General features: G+C 57.3%; 2 protein-coding genes across 3 annotated transcripts in view; one reads left to right on the top strand and one right to left on the bottom strand.

Moving 5' to 3' along the window:
* NFKB2 (nuclear factor kappa B subunit 2) overlaps positions 1 to 3273 on the top strand; it is a 7748-nt gene extending 4475 nt beyond the window's left edge. Inside the window, exons 13-23 of one of the 2 annotated variants that reach the window (XM_039871388.1) lie at positions 94 to 303; positions 382 to 523; positions 904 to 1018; positions 1111 to 1324; positions 1477 to 1646; positions 1749 to 1851; positions 1972 to 2123; positions 2251 to 2320; positions 2500 to 2672; positions 2783 to 2894; positions 2997 to 3273. In XM_039871388.1, coding sequence (XP_039727322.1) covers positions 94 to 303; positions 382 to 523; positions 904 to 1018; positions 1111 to 1324; positions 1477 to 1646; positions 1749 to 1851; positions 1972 to 2123; positions 2251 to 2320; positions 2500 to 2672; positions 2783 to 2894; positions 2997 to 3118 — 1583 coding nt within the window. In that variant the 3' untranslated portion in view covers positions 3119 to 3273. Of the gene's footprint in view, positions 1 to 93; positions 304 to 381; positions 524 to 903; positions 1019 to 1110; positions 1325 to 1476; positions 1647 to 1748; positions 1852 to 1971; positions 2124 to 2250; positions 2321 to 2499; positions 2673 to 2782; positions 2895 to 2993 lie in introns of both variants that reach the window. The other variant, XM_039871387.1, reaches the window with a different exon arrangement.
* Positions 3274 to 3342: 69 nt separating this feature from the next.
* Positions 3343 to 15907, bottom strand: PSD (pleckstrin and Sec7 domain containing). Its single transcript, XM_039871390.1, has 14 exons — positions 15137 to 15907; positions 13967 to 14407; positions 12577 to 12771; positions 12334 to 12414; positions 12033 to 12145; positions 11315 to 11373; positions 11113 to 11202; positions 7399 to 7442; positions 5767 to 5957; positions 5615 to 5685; positions 5348 to 5505; positions 5035 to 5179; positions 4618 to 4761; positions 3343 to 4139 (listed from the first exon to the last, which is right to left on the bottom strand). The coding sequence occupies exons 1-14, from the start codon at positions 15514 to 15516 to the stop codon at positions 3909 to 3911; spliced, it is 2343 nt and encodes a 780-aa protein (XP_039727324.1). The 5' UTR covers positions 15517 to 15907; the 3' UTR covers positions 3343 to 3908.
* Between the last annotated feature and the right edge of the window lie 1036 nt (positions 15908 to 16943).

Below are 16943 nucleotides of genomic sequence, written 5' to 3'. Positions count from 1 at the left end.
GAGAGGGGTTAAAAGGGAGAAAAGTTGTGGGGGAAGAAATCTGGGGGAGTCCTAGCTAGTGCCCTCTCCCCACAGCTCTGCCTGTCTCCACAGGTGGCAGCCTCGGCTTTTTCCCCTCCTCCTTGGCCTACAGCCCCTACCAGTCTGGCAGCGCGGCCCCGATGGGCTGCTACCCAGGAGGCGGGGGCGGGGCGCAGATGGCCTCCGGGACGCCTGGCGGGGATGCTGCGGGGGGAGCAGAGGCGATGGCGCCTCCCAAGCCCCCGCAACGCGAACCGCATGCCCCGGAGCTGCTTCAGCGAGGTATGGCCCTCGGAATCGGGCGGTCGGGACGCTGAGGGTAGGAGACCTAGCCTCCGCCCACTCCTCTGTCGCCCCCAGCCCGGGAGTACAACGCCCGCCTGTTCGGCTTGGCGCAGCGCAGCGCCCGAGCTCTACTCGACTACGGCGTCACGGCGGACGCTCGCGCGCTGCTGGCGGGACAGCGCCATCTGCTGACAGCGCAGGACGAGAACGGAGACACGTAGGTGGGCCGGTGGGCGGGAGACGGGCTCCGGGAAAGTTGCGGGTTGCGGGGCGAGAAAGGGACCTTCAAGGAGCCAGGGCTCTAGAGTTGGACAGACCCGCTTTCAAGTCTGCCCATGCTATGTACTAGTTCTCTTCAAGGTACCTAATCTCTTCAGACTTAAGTTTTGTCGACTATCAGAAGGGCACAATAATTGCACTTGACTACCTCAAAAGGTGCTCAGAAAGGATTAAGTTCAGGTGTTGCGTTGCCCTTGGAGACGTGTGGGCTCAACAGGCCCCAGCAAGGGAGATTATGGGGGCACTGGGGTTTTAAGGGTAGAGGATGCACTGAGTGGTTGGGCTTGCTAGGCCAGAGTCTCACACCCCATCCCCCAGGCCCCTGCACCTGGCCATCATCCACGGGCAGACCAGTGTCATTGAACAGATAGCCCATGTCATCTGTCATGCCCAGCATCTCGGTGTTGTCAACCTCACCAACCACCTACACCAGGTGAGGGGCACCTATTGGTGAGGGGATAGGGGTTGGAAGGCAGGTGGGTCTAGGCCAGGGGTGAGCCTGCTTCACTCTGCATGTGTCCCCAGACGCCACTGCACCTGGCAGTGATCACCGGGCAGACCAGCGTGGTGAGCTTCCTGCTGCAGGTAGGCGCAGACCCGGCACTGCTAGATCGGCATGGAGACTCAGCAGTGCACCTGGCACTGCGGGCAGGTGCCAGTGCCCCCGACTTGCTGCGTGCACTACTGCAGAGTGGAATTCCCACCATGCCCCAACTGTTGCACATGCCAGACTTCGAGGGTGAGTTCTTCACCTCATCTGGACCAGGGACAAGGGTGGGAACCAGGGAAGGTAACCGGCGAGTGCCTAGAGTGAACATGAGGTGTAGAGATCAGCTGGTCAGGAGGCCCCATTGGGATCACAGCTGCAGGCTGAGTATCCTGTGTCCCTAGGGCTATACCCAGTACACCTAGCAGTCCGTGCCCGAAGCCCTGAGTGCCTGGATCTGCTGGTGGACAACGGGGCTGAAGTGGAGGCTGCAGAGCGACAAGGGGGCCGAACAGCTCTGCATCTAGCCACAGAGATGGAGGAGCTGGGGTTGGTCACCCATCTGGTCACCAAGGTGGGAATGAAGACTGTGGAGGGACCAAAGATGGTGAAGATGCAGGATGAGAGGCAGCTAGTCTGTTGGTGCTGTAATCAACCACTCCCTTGCACTCCACAGCTCCGTGCCAATGTGAATGCTCGAACCTTTGCGGGAAACACACCCCTACACCTGGCAGCTGGACTGGGATCTCCAACCCTCACCCGCCTCCTTCTAAAGGCTGGTCAGTCTCACCCTCATGAGCATATGAACAGGGTCAGGAAGAGGAAAGGGCAGGGCTCCCATTCCCCCCACTTTGCAGTCCTTATTGTGGATGAACTCCCATTGTACTTCCCGCCCCCAGGTGCTGACATCCATGCAGAGAACGAGGAGCCCTTGTGCCCACTGCCTTCACCCCCCACCTCTGATAGTGACTCAGACTCTGAGGAGCCCGAGAGGGACACCCAAAGCAGCTTCCGGGGCCACACACCTGTCGACCTCACTCGCAGCACCAAGGTGAGGCCAGCCCGGGACTAGAAGTACCGGGAAACAGGGAATCTGGGGTTAGGGATGGGGTCGAGTATCTGGTACCTGGGCTTTAGGACTGGGATGGGAGTAGTCAAAGCTGAGGCTGTCTCTCCAGGTGAAGACCTTGCTGCTAAATGCTGCTCAGGACACCATGGCGCTCCCCCTGACTCCGCCTAGCCCTGCAGGTGAGATCTCTTCACCCATTGCCAACCCCTAGGCCCCTGCTCACAGAGGTCTCTTCTCCTTCAGGGCTTCTGAAGGAGTCTGCCTTGTCATATTGCCGTGAAAGAAAGGTAGTGTCCAGGTGTCTGTGCCTATGACCATCTCTGGAGGTAATTGACACATCTGTGTGTGTCTCCCTCAGGGCCAGAGCTGCCACTAGAGGATACAGTCCTGCAGAACCTGGAACATCTGCTAGATGGGCCAGGAGCTCAGGGCAACTGGGCAGAGCTGGCAGAACGGCTGGGGCTGCGCAGCCTGGTGGACACATATCGAAAGACAGCCTCGCCCAGTGGCAGCCTCCTGCGCAGTTACAAGGTCAGTCAGGCCCCGTCCCCTGCTCCATGCCTGGCTTCCTTTCCCTAATCTCAAATCCCATGTGCTTCCTTGGCTCTAAGGCTCCTCTTACACCTCTTCCTTCTCTCCAGCTGGCAGGTGGGGACTTGGCGGGCCTGCTGGAAGCTCTGTCTGACATGGGCCTAGAGGAGGGAGTGAGGCTGCTGAGGGGTCCCGATGCCCGAGACAAGCTGCCCAGCACAGGTAAAGGGGTCCTACAGGGAAGATCGATCTGGGCCTGCAGGGTGGGAGGCCTAAGGCCTTGACTCTTCCCTATCCCCTTCCCTGTGTCCACTCCCCCAGCAGAGGTGAAGGAGGACAGTGCATACGGGAGCCAATCAGTGGAACAGGAGGCTGAGAAGCTGGGCCTGCCCCCTGAGCCACCAGAAGGGCTCTGCCATGGGCACCCCCAGCCTCAGGTGCACTGAACTGCTGTCTGCCCACCAGCCTCCTTCCTGGGCCCCTCTGTACAGTATCCCCACCTATTCCAGTTCTTATTTAATACCCCATGCCCACCCCTCAGTTGGGGTAAATAAAGGATTCTCATGGGAAAGGGAGGGGGCCCAGCCCCCTTCTCAACTTATGGCAGCCCCTGAGTGACTCTTGTCCTACCCTGACCCCAAGCAGGCACTGGAGAGAAGAGGTCCAACCAGCAAGTCCAGAGCAATTTTAATGAGGGTGGAGGCTGTACAAAGGGCAGGACCCACTGAAGGAGGGGAAGCAAGGCCATGCTACCCCTGGCCTATGTATGGGGGCCTGGGCATGGACACCCTTCCTCCACTTCTGGAAAGAGAGAGGGTGAGCCCTCAGGGAGAAAGAAGGGAAAACCAGCTCAGCTCCAACTCCTGGCCTCTGTCTGAGCCAGGCCCCAAGATGGAGAGGAATTGCTGGTGTCAGGGGTGGGGATGGTCTCAGCAGAAAGCGGAAAAGTTGTCAGGCCTCCCCCCCCCAAAAAAGCATCAAAAGTCCAGAGGTCCTGGCCCCTCCCACCCAGCCCCCAGTACGAAAAGTGCAAAACATTATCACAAAAAGGGGGTCAACTTAGAGGGGCCCTTAGCCTAGGCTCCTGAGGCCAATGCCCTAGCCCTGCCCTGCCCCGGACACCGCGTCCGGCGCGGTCGGGCCTTGGGCTGAGGAGCCCTCAGGGGTGGCCCGAGGCCAGCCCCGGGCTCAGCAGGTACCCAGCGGGCACCACCCCCCCGCATGCCCACCCCCAACTCAGGGCTTCTGCCGCCTACTGCCTGCCCCTGTTCGAGGCTCTGAGCCATGACACTGAGCCTGGGGCTGGCTGGAGGTTTTGGGCTGCAGGGAGGGACTGGAGTGAGGTGGGAAGACTCCATCCTCCGTGCTCCCGGCCTGGGCCAGTGCTGCCTCTACTGCATCCAGCTCTTCACTGCCCGCCTTTAGCTTGACCCGAAGCAGTGCTGCATATGTGCCATAGCGGGATTTCTGAGGCAGAGGGGCAGGGGCTGTGAACCCACTCTCCACCCTCTGCCCATCCCACCCCATCTCTACCCTGTCTGGACCAGGGAGGGACACTAAAGTAGGCTAGGAGGTGGCAGCTCCTTGCCTACCTCTAAAGCCCCCAAGTACTGACATGATACCCTGGTAGGCTGGTGATCATCTCTGGGCTCTTTCAAGACTGCCAGTTTTAACAATGTTTCTTAAGCCTTTACCAGAGTTAGGAAAACTGAGCACGTGACAGACATCTCCCTTCATTACCCTAGTGGGTATAGAATATTCTTCCAGTTCCACAGAAGAGGAAACTGAAGCTGAGAGAGATTAAACAAACTACCCAAAGTCACCCACCTGGTTCCACTCTTAAGAGTCCATTCCCTTAACCACTAGTCTGAGCCTATATTTGGGGACATGGAGATCCTGCTAATGGAAAAAAGCGCTACAGAGGTGCCTAGGCTGGGAGGCTCACCTCAAACTCCAGGTAGGCCTCCTTTTGCCGCTGCTCCTCGGCCTCCTTACCCCGGGCCTTCTTGCCCAGTTGGGCTGCCTGGTGCTCCCGCAATTCACTTGCCATAATCTTCAGCTTGGCTTCGTGGGTTCGCACCTGCTCCTCCTAGAAGCGAGAGGGAACCCGGTCAGGGTCACTCTAGCACATACAATGCCTTTATGCAAGTTCATTTAAAAGGAGCCCCTTCCTTTGGATGAACAAAGCACTATGTCTGGGTTCACAGCATAGCACGTGGAGTAGAGGCTGAAACTCAGGCCCCCCCAGCCATTGTCCCAGTGCATTAGACATCTACACAGTCATACATGGTAACCTTGAGTGTAGTCAGCGTGGGCCAGCCCAACTCTATCCTACTGGCCAGGTGGACAGAACTAGGGGTACCTGAGAGAGGCGGGTGGCAGCACTGGGCAGCAGAGGGCGGCTGAACTTCTTCTGGGAACTAACAGCAGCTGGGAAGGGGGGTGCAGAGAACATGGCAGCCACCACATTAATGCGAGTGATCCAGGACTGCATCTGCTCCAGGCTCCTGAGGAGATAGCACAGCCACTTGGGACCTGGGCCCAGGGTTCCTGGCCAGGGGTGCCAGTCCGGGGTCAGGATGTGGACTGAGAAAGAGGCAATCCAGGGACAAAGGAGGGAAAAAAGTTGAGAGTGGGGTGAAGGGGTCTGGGATGGGCAGGAAGAGGGCACTCACGGGGCCTGGAAGAGGAATACCCTCCAGTCAGCTGTGCGCAGGTAGAACACATGGGGCCTCTTGCTGTAGTCATTGGCACGAGTGGCCAGTGCGTGGTGGATGCTGATGGCATTCTTAAGCTCTGCCTCTGATAGGGTCTTCCCAGGCTGGTATTCCTCCTGCAGGGGTGCCCATCTCGTCCTGGCCACAGTCCCAGCCTGGCCCAGCCCAGCTCAGACCCACTCCCCGGAGCCAGATAAGCCCCCACCCCTTGGGCTGGCCCCGCACCTTCTGCAGGTAGAGGATCATGCCCTTGAGGATCCCGTGGAAGCTCTTCCAGCCCCTCTTGCCCCGAGGTGCTGGGGGAAGGAAGACAGGTCACAGAGGTCCTGGGACAGGCCCACTCCCATCCATCCCCCAGACCCCACTGGACCACGTACTCTTCCTGCAGTCAGGATCGGCGTGCACCTTTCGCACCAGGGCCCCGTGCTTGTAGACTGCGGCCCCTGGCTCAGGAGTCAGGTCCAGGAAAGGGCTGGAGCCACTGCCACTGCCCCCGCTGACCCTTTTGATGACCTTGGGGTTGGGGTCGGCCAACTCAGACAGAGAGCGTCTCAGCTCCTCCTCGTCTCTGCAGGTGTGATCACTTCAGAAGGGGCTGGCCATGGAGCCACAAACCCCCCACCCTTCAATCTTGGCCTCTGCCCACCCAGGAAAGCCCCTCTACTGCTTGTAGAGATGGGAATAGGGAAACTGCTGCTCTCAGAAATGTGGCTCCCTTCAACCTGAGGCTCCTGGAGCCATGGATCCCACCTCAGACCAAGTCTCTCCAGGGGTAGCTGTGTCTCCCTGCTCAGATCACGGCTCTTTGAGGCAGCACAGTTCCTTCATATTAGAGCTCTCAACGGTAGGGCCATGTCTGTCCCTTTCTTCTCTCACATGTAACCAGCCCCATCCTCTCCATTTCTGCACACATACACCCCCAAACCTCGCACCCTTCTCCACCAGGACAGACACATATCTGACTCAGCTATCTCAGCCACACCCAGCACCAGCTCATAGCTTGTTGGCTAAATGGTGGCAGAAGTAGCTGCTTCCTGGTGGTCCCCTAGCACATTCTGGACTGCAGGCTCTGTCGGTATCATGTAAAAAGTCTGATTCTTTCTGGTCACTTTCTTGCTCAAGAACTTTCAAGTTCCCTATTGCTTCCCACATGCGACCTATATTACACCCCCGCCAGCCCGCTCCTTCCATTCTCCATTCTCACCAGGCCTGCCTCTGCTTCATCTCCCCATGCCACACTCATTTCAGCCACTACATATTTGCCTCCTAAATATCAACTCCCTTTCTCTCCCCAAATGCTTCCCCTCCTTTAAGGCTATGCCCAAGTCCCAGTCTTCTAAAAAGCTTCCCCTGGTCTTTTGTACTACATTCCTGACCTCTGCTTCCTCTGAGGTCTCTCCTGCCTGCTGGGAGTTCCCAGCTAAACTGAACAGTAACTAGACTCTCAGCAGATACCAGGAAATATGAGTGATCTATTGACTGTTTACTTGAGAGCTCTACCCTGACTGGGGGACCCAAGGCTAAAATTGGACCTCTTCTCTCAGACCGGACTCTTCCAAGACTGACCCTGAGTCTGCTTTCACTGGGACTGCCAAGAGTAGATAATGTGTTCTGTAACACTCTGGGCTCCCTAGAACCAATGGGGGCGGGGGAAGCTCACACTATTGGTCAAGGCCCTACCTGCAGAGATTTCTGTTTTCCCACTAGGGTTGCCAAGGGACCTCCCCTTTTTGTTTCAGCACCCATTCTCCCAGGCCAGCTAACAGTGGCCACCCATCCCAATCCAGCTTGTCATAACAACCCAGCCAGAGACAAGACACAGAACCCCAAGTCCGGCCAGGCATCTCCAAAGAAGGAAGTGAGGCTACCTCACTGCCTCTCATAGCCTCACCCACGTCCCCTGTCCCAGGGCCCCAGGACTCAAAGGGCCTACCTCAGCTCTCTCAGCCTCTCCAGGCTGACCCTCCCCCACTCCTCATCTCCACCCCACCCCACAGTCCAGGACTCACATGGCCCACTGCAATTTTTCATTCTTGATGGAGCTGTACAAGGCCTGGGGAGGAAGGAACAGATCAGGGTAGTATGAGTCAATCTTGGAAGGAGGTGCACCATGTACCCCGATACTAGAGCTCAGAGCTCTCCTTCCCAACCTGGGGGAGGAGACAGAACTGGGCAAGGGGGCAGCAGAGGGTAAAGACAAGAGCAGGCTCTGGAATGGAGTAATAGGACCCAGGCCCAGCTCTGCTACTTTAGTTGCATGACTTTGATCAGGTATCCATGAAGGAGAACAAACACGGTAACACATATTTAATGAAAGATAGCAATTAGCATAGGGCATCCTGGCATATGGTTGATGCACAATAAATGACAGCTGCTATTAATATCTTTACTGTTGTTATTACTGTTAAGGGGTTATCCTGCTGAGACCCTGGGTGGGAGAAGCACAGCTCTGAAGGGAATGGAAAAGAACAGCCCAAGAAGCTCCCCTTTTCTCAGCCATGTGCTTTGGGTCTGTTTCCACAGGATAAATCCACACAGAGCACAAGGGAACACAGGCCCAGGAAATAGGACTCACCCTGTAACCTCCTTCCTTGGGTAACAGAGAACATACTCTCATGGCACCCAACCCCAGGACAGGCTGAGACCTTCTCCCAACCCAGACTGCCCAACCAGGCCAAATGCCAGGGTGGTTCAGCCCCTTGCCCACTCGCACACTTCATGTTCCTAGGAAGTGAACACTAGTGTAAAAGGCAATAGTTTTAGTTTCCAAACCCTACACACCCCAAACTCTCTGTGAGGTCCTGAACCAGTCACTTCCCCTCTGTACAGTTGGTCCGAGGGACGTATGGGGGCCCTGGGGTGGTCAGAGGAGAGAATGGGCTCCAGGAGTAGCATAGAGGACCCCTCCTCTTGGGAGTGGCCTGCAACATGAATCCACACTAGTGCCTCCCACTGTCGGGGTGCTTTTGACAGCCTGTCTGTGAGTGGGTGTGTCCCCAGTATGTGTGTGTTGGGCTTAGTGTGTGGCATGTGATGCTGTCTGCGTGTGAGCTGGGTGCAGTAGTGACGTCGGCACCTTCGTAATGGGATACAACCCCCTAACACACCATACTCTCTGACACTATCACTGCCCACTGCCATGCCAAGCGGCCCACATGTGCACACCCTGTTCAGGGACGAGTACACCCCACAGCCTCCATCCCACACACAGCACAACCCAGTCTTATGCACATATACCCTCCCAGCATACACTCAGCCCAAACTCAGCATAGCTCGGCCCCTAAACCCTCACTCTCCAACTCTCTTGGCCAAGAGGCTGAAGTGGCCACCGACATCCAACCTACAATTCTTGTCTCCAGCGTTCCAGTTCATCCCCTGCCCCTTTTGGCCCCCAACTATGTGACTTCCAAAGTCGCAAACCCCATCCACTAGCCCCCTCTCATGCTCCCATCTAGAAGACCCAAAGACCCTTTAGTTTGAGATGCCTACCTTGATCCAAGGGGTCTGTGCCCTTCCCCCTCCAATCCATGCCCATCCCTGGCTATCCATGGGCTCCATCGCTGCTGGGCTCCCTGCTCAGCCCCACTGATAACCCCCTTGGCTCATGCTGCCTTTGGTGCCACCTTCTAGTCGCCCCTCAACCTCAGCCGCCCTCGGCAACTCCCTCGTTCGCCCCCCAGCCTGGCGTGGGCCGCCGCCCCAACGCCCTCACCGCCTTTTTCTTCTTGCGGCTCTGCAGGCGGCTGACCACCAGGTCGGTGTAGAGCACGGGCTTGAGACTGCGCGAGCGCTGCGGCCAGCCGTAGCACAGGGTCTCTGCGCCGCGGTGGGTGCGCCCGTAGCGAACCGAGCAGAGCGAGCGCGAGCGCAGCCGCCCGGCGCTGCTGTGGATGCTGTTGACGCCGATCATGCTGGCCTGGCCGGCGCGCCGCGGCCCCCGGCCATGCCCCCCGCCCACCCTCGGCCCCGGACGGCCCGGACGGCCCGGACCGCCCGCGGACAGATTCCCCGACAGCCGGCACGAGCGGCCCAGCCCGGCCTGAGCCCGGCCCCGCTCCCACCGACGCAGGAGCGCGCGGCGGCGGTGGCGCTGTCGGCTCTGCAGCTTGGCGAGCGGGAGGGGGGCGACAACGGGGAGGGGAGGGCGAGGGCTGGGGCGGGGACCGCGCAAAATGGAGGCGTCTGACCAAGAAGGGGTCCGCAGTGCTCCGCCACGGGAGAGGGGCCTGGGGAGGCCACTGGGGGTCATCTGTGTGGGAACCGGATGCCCAAGGGATGCTGGGGATGGCACTGGGAGGCCCTAGGCCCAGGGCTGGGAAGGCGGGTGGATCCTGTAGGGTCTGAAGCGCTCTCCTGGAATGTCAGGGTTGGGGGCGGAGGGCGGGGGGGGGGGGGAGTGGGGAAGGCGGATATCCGAACGCCTCCCTGCGGCCCTCTTTTACCCAACCAGGAGGGGCCATGAGGCGAGATGACAGCACAGGACGGAGGCAGCCTGGGAAGCACACTGTCCTCTTCCAACTCACTGAGCCGCAAATACCTCGAACGCCCATGTATATAGCCCAACCCATGTACACACACCCCAATTTAAAGATATACACCCAACTAACCAGATGCACCAATTTACATTCATCTCTACTCACGAACACTACAAATTCAGATGCACACCTCAAAATTTAGTCTTTAACCCACAAACACACATCCTCTACTCACAGACACATGTCGTAAGACAGCCAATTCACAGAAGTACACTCCAACACACGTAAACACCCAACCTACTCCCCAACTCATACACACACTCTAAATAAGCCCTAAAGCACAAACACGTCCTAACTCAGACAAACCCCCTTGATTCACCAATACCCTAAATCAGACACATACAACTCAAGCATACCCTCAACTCACAATGGACACCCCCAATCAGACACATTCCCAAACCCAGAAACCCCACACAACCCAAGCTCACAGATAAGCTCAATAACACTCCTGTGCACATTTCTGTGGTGGCTAAGAGATCCCTTTGCCAACCCTGGGGGTTCGAAGTGAGTTCAGGCCTCCCAGGCTGAAACACCACCCATGAGGGAGAGGAGTGAACCCATGGGACCAGGACGCCCCCTCCTCCTCCCATTCATACCAGTCCCTGGGCAGCTAACCCCTCAAGTGCCGGTGCCAGGGCACTGGGCCTGCCCACAAAGGAGCCAGAAGCACAGTATCTAGTCCTAGTTTGGCGCTAGTTTGGCTCATTGCCAGACCTTTAAAAAGCTTTTGTTCCTCTCAGGCCCCTCTACATTCTGGCAGTAGAACCAGGATGGCCTTAGTGATGGTATACCCTGGGGCGAACGAGTGGCTGGGAAGGAGAGAAGCAGTGTACTTGTGTGCCACCTACCCCACCCTCGTGCAGGGACACCTCCCATCCTCAGTGAACACTGGAGAGGGGCATTGATGAAGGCGAATGCAGGGTCCAGGGCCTCCTGATCATGTGTTTTCAAGAGCCACCTTCCCTCCCCTCATTGTGCAGCCAGACTGCACACGAGTGTGCATGTAACTGGAGAACCTGTGTGTGGGGCTGGAGAGAGGGGGTGGTCCTCCAGGCTGAGTCACAAGAGTCGAGGCTCCTTCAGCAGGAGCTGGGGGGCCGGTAGGCCCTTCACCTCACCTCCCTGGAACACCGATAGGTCCCCCCTATCCCTCCCCTCCAGCAACCTGTATCCTGCCCCGCCCCCAACCTTGAGCAGCTCCCTGGGGAAGTCTCCGCCTTCGTTGAGGCCCTCCAGGTTCCCGATGAAGTCTCCACAGGTCATGCGCTTTCCAATATTCTAAGGAGAGAACAGAGGCCTGTGAACTTGGGGAGTGCCTTTCACTTCCCGGGCCTTGAAATCTCTGGATGGGGTCTATTTTCCAGGGTCCCTCCCATCAGACCCCACTCACGTGTCCGTGGAGATCAGTATTGAGTAGCATGAGGGCGCAGGTCAGAGTGTGTGCACCATCTAGGGGAGAATTGACATTCAACCTCAGTGACCTCCCAGGGACTCTTCCCATAGTTATCTTCCCCAGCCTTCCAGCTCATCCCTTGCCCCTTTTTAAGACCCCCTTTGGCCCACAACTATCCTTTTGTAAGTCCTGAACCCCAGTAGCAAACTGCCCCCCAAGCAAAGACTCTCATCCAGCAGATCTGTCAGAAGGGACCTTACTCTTCTCAGTTCACCCTCCCTAGCTCCCTATGGTGCTGGGGGCTGCCCACTGCTTGCTCCCTAACAGCCACATGCCTCTGCGTCGCTGCACTAAATGCAAGCAAGTGGGCCCCACACAGTTTTGCAGACTAATGCAGCCAAACAGAATCTCCACTCAAGACAAGCACTGTCATGCCCATGTATGTGAACAACGACATGCAAACACACCTGCCACACAAACACACCTGCCACCTGCCTTTCACAACACATGCTAGACCCTAACAATATGCCTGCCCGCACGCATAGTTCCACATTGATGCAGCCATGTCAGAACTGTCTGCACACATGCAAGTTCGCATGCCTGCAAGCTTGTGCATTTGTTCATTCCTGCATACACAGTCATGCTCCTATGCACACAAATAATGCCCATTTGCCTCAGTGAACAGCCAGGAAAGCCCTGCCCCTGGCCTCCTCACCCTCTGAGGACAGAGCTCCAGGATTGCACTGGAAGTATCTCTGGGAGAAGTGGGCCAGCACACGCTCCCGTTCCTGGGTTTCACCCATTAAAGCCAGCTCCTTCAGAAATACCCTGGGGAGGAAAGAAGAGAGAGCATGTCACCCCCATCCATGGTCCCCTGACCAGGCAGCCCTGGCTCTTGGCTATGCCCAGCCAGCTTGGGAAGGTTAATGTCAGGGCAGCTTAGGGGAGGCACAAGCTGAGGAGGCGTAGCGGAGGCTCTGCACACCAGGCCTGCCCTCAGAGGGCTCAACACCCACCTGAGAGCTTGGTCCAGAGTCATGCCTGTGAAGACAAAGAACTTGAGGTACTCGCCAGCCACCAGTTTGCTGAAGTCATTGCTGTGGGCAGAGCAGAGACAGATAGAGTCTCAAGGGGAAGTGTCAAGGGGCCAGGTGGGGGTTACCTAGAGATCTGGGAGCATTAGATAGAGGGTATGTGGAGGTGCTGCCCACAGGTTGCATCCCCCTCCCCCCTTCTCAATAGCAGCCCAGTGGCTTTACTTCTTGCCCAGGTGCCGGGCCACATCAGCCTTCCTGAAGCCATCTAGCCGGTACAGCCTCTTAGCTAGGCGCTGCGCAGCCTCCAGGTCTGCTTTCTGTCCATTGGACAAGGTGTCTGTGCTTCCCAGGGCCAGCCGCTCTGTGCTGTCCAGCTCTGAGTCTGAGTCGGATACCAGCTGGCTCAGGGGTGGTTCACTGCCAGGGTAGAACACCAGCTCAGAGGTGGGGCAGACTCTCAGAGGCCATCCAGATCCTTCCTCTGCCTCCAGACCCGGAAGACAGAGAAGAGGAGACTGGGACACAGGGAAGACATTTTCTTTTCTCCAGAGAAAGAGATTGTACAGGTTTCCTCCATCAGCCTACTCCATCGTTACCACCTCTCTGTGGAAAGTCCTGCCTCTAGTCTAACCCACATGCATCTTGCTGCTGTGGGAGTTCTGGCTGCTTCCCCAAAACTCCCTAAGTTTGTTATTAGACATAGATGCCCCATCCCCACATTGGCTATACTCAGAACATAGTCTTTTATGTCTGAGAATACAGGCAAAGGTGGTATAGATAGGATGTCAGAGAGGAACCGTAGATGGTCAAACAAAGATTTAAGGGCAGCATGGACACCTTCCTGCTCCTATGTCTTTCTTCCTCATCCTTTTAGGGAGACGAGCTTTCTCCTTGCTCTTTCTCTTTCACCCACAAAGAAACAATCTCTAGGGTAGAGGGTTCGGGGGTCAGAGTGCACCCCCTCATTCCCTGTCTCCTCCTCTCCTTCCCTTCCCACTCCAGCTGCTCTACTGGCAAAGCCACCTGTCACCCAGAGACAGAGGCCGGAAACTCCTGGTTGCTAGGCAACCCTGTCTCCCTGGCCACCCCCTCCTGTTGCCATGGCTTCCATGACTGAGAGGGTAGCTGGCAGAGGGGAGAGCAGAAAGGTTGGACTGGTGAATGGACTTCCTGGAGAAGGGTGAGAGACTCCTGATTGGAGAGGGGAAGTGACATGAGAGGGAGGCAATGGGAGAGGCGAGTGGCTTCATCTTTGGGAGAAGCCTCCAGGCTGGTAAGATGACAGAAATTCTAAGCAGGTTAGAGGCTCTATCTGGGGAAGAAAAGGCCCTCCTGGAGAGAGAGGAGCCTATTCTCTAGGCACCCTTCAATCCTGAATCACGGTTTCTCAAGTCACTGGATCTGAGACCAAGTGGGTTGACTGTGAGGGGCTCCCCTTCACAGCCAGTGGAAGTAGTCTTCCAAATGGGAAAACAGATATCTGCATCCCCTAAGCACCCCATCAGGTTTCAGGAATATAAACTACATCTTCACACTCAGACTCTGTCCTTTGGAATAGCTGTTCCTAGGGCCCTGGGGACCTCAGGTCTGAGAAACCAAAGGAATCACTCACCTGCCCAGGGGAGCCGCCCCCAGCCCAAAGCTGTCTTCTGAGTGGCAGGGACTAGGGGGCTCCCTCCCTGGGGCCTGCTTGGCTACAGCTTCTGCCTCCTCTTCCTCCCCTCTCTGTGTCCAAGGCCCATCAGCAGCAGAACTGGTACCAGAATCTGGTTCAAGAGGGGCAAGTGGGGCAGGAGCAGTTGGGTCAGGCCGGGGGGCAGAAGGTTGGGGAGGCAGCTCAAACGTGAAGAAGGGGCTCTGGGTTGGGCCAGGTGAGGCCAGGGCCTCCAGTGAGGCGAGGCTGGTGTAGGAGGTGCCCTTGGCCCGATGTGACTCCAAGATGGCTTCAAACACACAACTGAAAGAGTCAGGCCCATCAGCTGAAGGGCTGGTCCCAGGTAGAAAGGGCACAGGTGACTTGAGAGGCCCAGGGTGAGACATCTGGATGCCTGGCCTGCAGAGGCAGGGAGAATCTCTGATCAGGGGCCCAGAGGACCCTCAGGTAGCATTTCGTTGAACTTTCATACAGACTCTGTAAAGGGGATTATCATCTCCTTTTCACAAGTCTGTACCCCCTAAAAAAGACACCTGGGTAGAGGGACCCCACCAGTCCTCCAAGCTATTCAGTACCTCTGGGGCACCCCATCCCTACCCGTCCCTAGCACCCAATCCCCTTCCTCTCTCCCTCCCTGCTAATCTCCCTTTCTCCTCCTTCTCCCTGATCCTCTCCCCTCCTGCCATCCCATTTCTATTTCTGGCAACATCTTAGGAGAAGAAGATGAGGCTCCAAGCTGCAGTGGGGTGTGAGACAGAGAGGAAAGCCCCCACATTCCCCACTCTCCCGCCAAGATCCAGGATCCGGATTGATGCTCCCATACCCTTTGGCTTGATTCCTGCCTCTTGCCTCTCACTCTGTCCTGTTCTTCGCTAGAACCTCTTTCCTCTATCCTGGCTGCCCCTTACCCTCCTGGGTTCTTGCCGATGCCCTCTGCATCCCCACTGTTTTGCCAGACCTCAGGCCTCTGTTCAGAATCTCCTGCCACACCACCCTGTTGGTACCACCAGCTTGGGTCTGACCCTCCCAGCCCTACCCTCATCTCTATTCCAGTCCCTTTGACCCCGGCTCTGCCTCTGGGCCAGTGGGAAGGAGCAAGCCACTATCTTCTCCCACTCCCCCACTCACCGGGCCCCCTCTGAGGCCTCAAACACCTCGTCGTCCACATCCTCTTCCCCACCTGCCTCATCCTCGTCCTCATTGCCACTGCCCAGGCTGGGATGAGGGCCAAGGCATGGGCTGGAACGTGGGGCAGGTGGGCAGGTAGTGCCAGGCGGACCCTCGGAGCTGGGCTGACTCTCAATGGCCGAGTCAGCCTCCTCCCGCTCAGCCAGCACTTCATCGATGTCGGTCTCGTGGTAGCACCTCAGGGGCACCGTGTCCAGGTCCGTCTCAGAGTACTTGGCTGCTCGCCCCACAGCTACCCCAGAGCCCTTCCCTGAGCCCACCACAGGTAGAGATGGGGGGGCCTGCTCTGGGGGCTTAGCACCTGCAGTATGCACAGGCATCCCAGTCAGGAGGTTATTCAGGTCAGCTTCCTGTCTTGACTGTTCTAGGAAAGAACTCTCCCCAACTGCCTCATATTGGCAGGAAGTTCTTTCAGATTCTAGCCACCATTCCTGCTGCTACAAACTCAGCTTGTTTCTGGTGCCAGTGGAGCTCATTTCAAATCAAGTTCTTGTCAAATAATTTTGAGGGCCCTGAGACCAGCCTCTTTCTACTCTAGGGACTGACCCTTGATATCCTACCACCCCTTCCTCTACTCCCCAGCTTCCTGCATGTGTCCAACCCAGCTGCCACCCCACAACCCCCCATCCTAACACAGATGGAAAGATTGAGGCCTGGAGAGGCATTAGCTTACTCAGGAGCCAAGAAAAGGATTGAGGAAGTTTAAAAAAAGGCTCCCTACCATACCTCAGCTGCTGTGGAGAAGGCCCTGTTCTGTTCTCCTTGCCTCAGTCCCAGGCCTTACCTGAGCTGGGGGGGTCCAAGGAGCCATAGAAGAATTCCCATTTGGCTCTAGCGATTCTCTGAGCATGAGAGGAGACTTCCCTGGGTGAGGACCAGGTGTCCCCCTAAGCCAAGGAGGGAGAGAGACACAGGTACCCAGAGATAAAGGCAGACATACACAGACACAAGAACATGGGACAGAAACACAGAAAGAAAAACACACGGGGAGAGAAATGGAGGTACAGAGACACAGAGACAATCACAGAAGGCAAGAAAGAGACAGATTTAGCATAGACTGAAGGACTCAGAGGGACTAACCCACAGGCCCCAAACCACCAAGGGGGCCAAGTCTTTCCCCTTCACTGGGACATGGGTTCTAGGGAGGCCAAGGGAGGTCACATACCTGGTTCAGGAGTCCAGTGTCAGCGGGTCCTCGAAATAATGTGGCCAGGTGCTCAGAGGGCCCCCCCAGCCCATTGGGGAGAGAGGAGTAAAGACCATCTGTCCCAACCTGAGTTTGGACTGGAGGCCCTCTTAAAAGACCTTGGCTGCCAGGCAAAGCTGAGCCTCCTCTAGCAGGGAGTGGGTCTGAAGTGGATGCTTCCAGCCACAACTTCCGGTTGGAACCAGGACCAAGGGCTGGAGTGGGCCTGGGAGGAGAGACCTCACCCAGGTCCCAGCTCCGACTCAAGCCTCCAGGAGCAGGTAACCCATTCAGTGGCCTCACACTTGCCTTCTCCACAAAGCGGAATATGACCACAGAGCTCCGGGTCCCTGGTGGAGGCTGCCCAGTGGGCGAAGAGGGTACCCAGGGTGAGGGAGCAATGCGGGGTGAGGGGGGGCCACGCAGGGGTGTACAGGGTGCTGTCACACGTCCCAGTTCCCGGCCTCGGGGACCTGGACCTGCCACTCGCCGTAGCAGGGAGCCGGTGCTGCCATACATGCTGGCCGGGGGACTCTGGGGCACGGGACCTTCGGGGAGCCA

The sequence above is a fragment of the Pteropus medius genome, unplaced genomic scaffold (assembly GCF_902729225.1).
Source record: "Pteropus medius unplaced genomic scaffold, Ma_sr-lr_union100, whole genome shotgun sequence".
NCBI classification, from domain to species: Eukaryota; Metazoa; Chordata; class Mammalia; order Chiroptera; family Pteropodidae; genus Pteropus; species Pteropus medius.
The sequence above is the reverse complement of the archived record's forward strand: the minus strand, read 5'-3'. Positions and strand labels throughout refer to the sequence as shown.

What these genes read in the sequence shown, in the direction of transcription:
- PSD (XM_039871390.1), bottom strand. Translation starts at nt 15,516, where the DNA reads ATGCCTGTGCATACTGCAGGTGCTAAGCCCCCAGAGCAGGCCCCCCCA. An exon ending in GCCCGGCACCTGGGCAAGAA is followed by an intron (nt 12,415 to 12,576) that starts GTAAAGCCACTG and finishes CTCTGCCCACAG; the next exon opens with CAATGACTTCAGCAAACTGG. An exon ending in CGATCCTGACTGCAGGAAGA is followed by an intron (nt 5,686 to 5,766) that starts GTACGTGGTCCA and finishes TCCTTCCCCCAG; the next exon opens with CACCTCGGGGCAAGAGGGGC.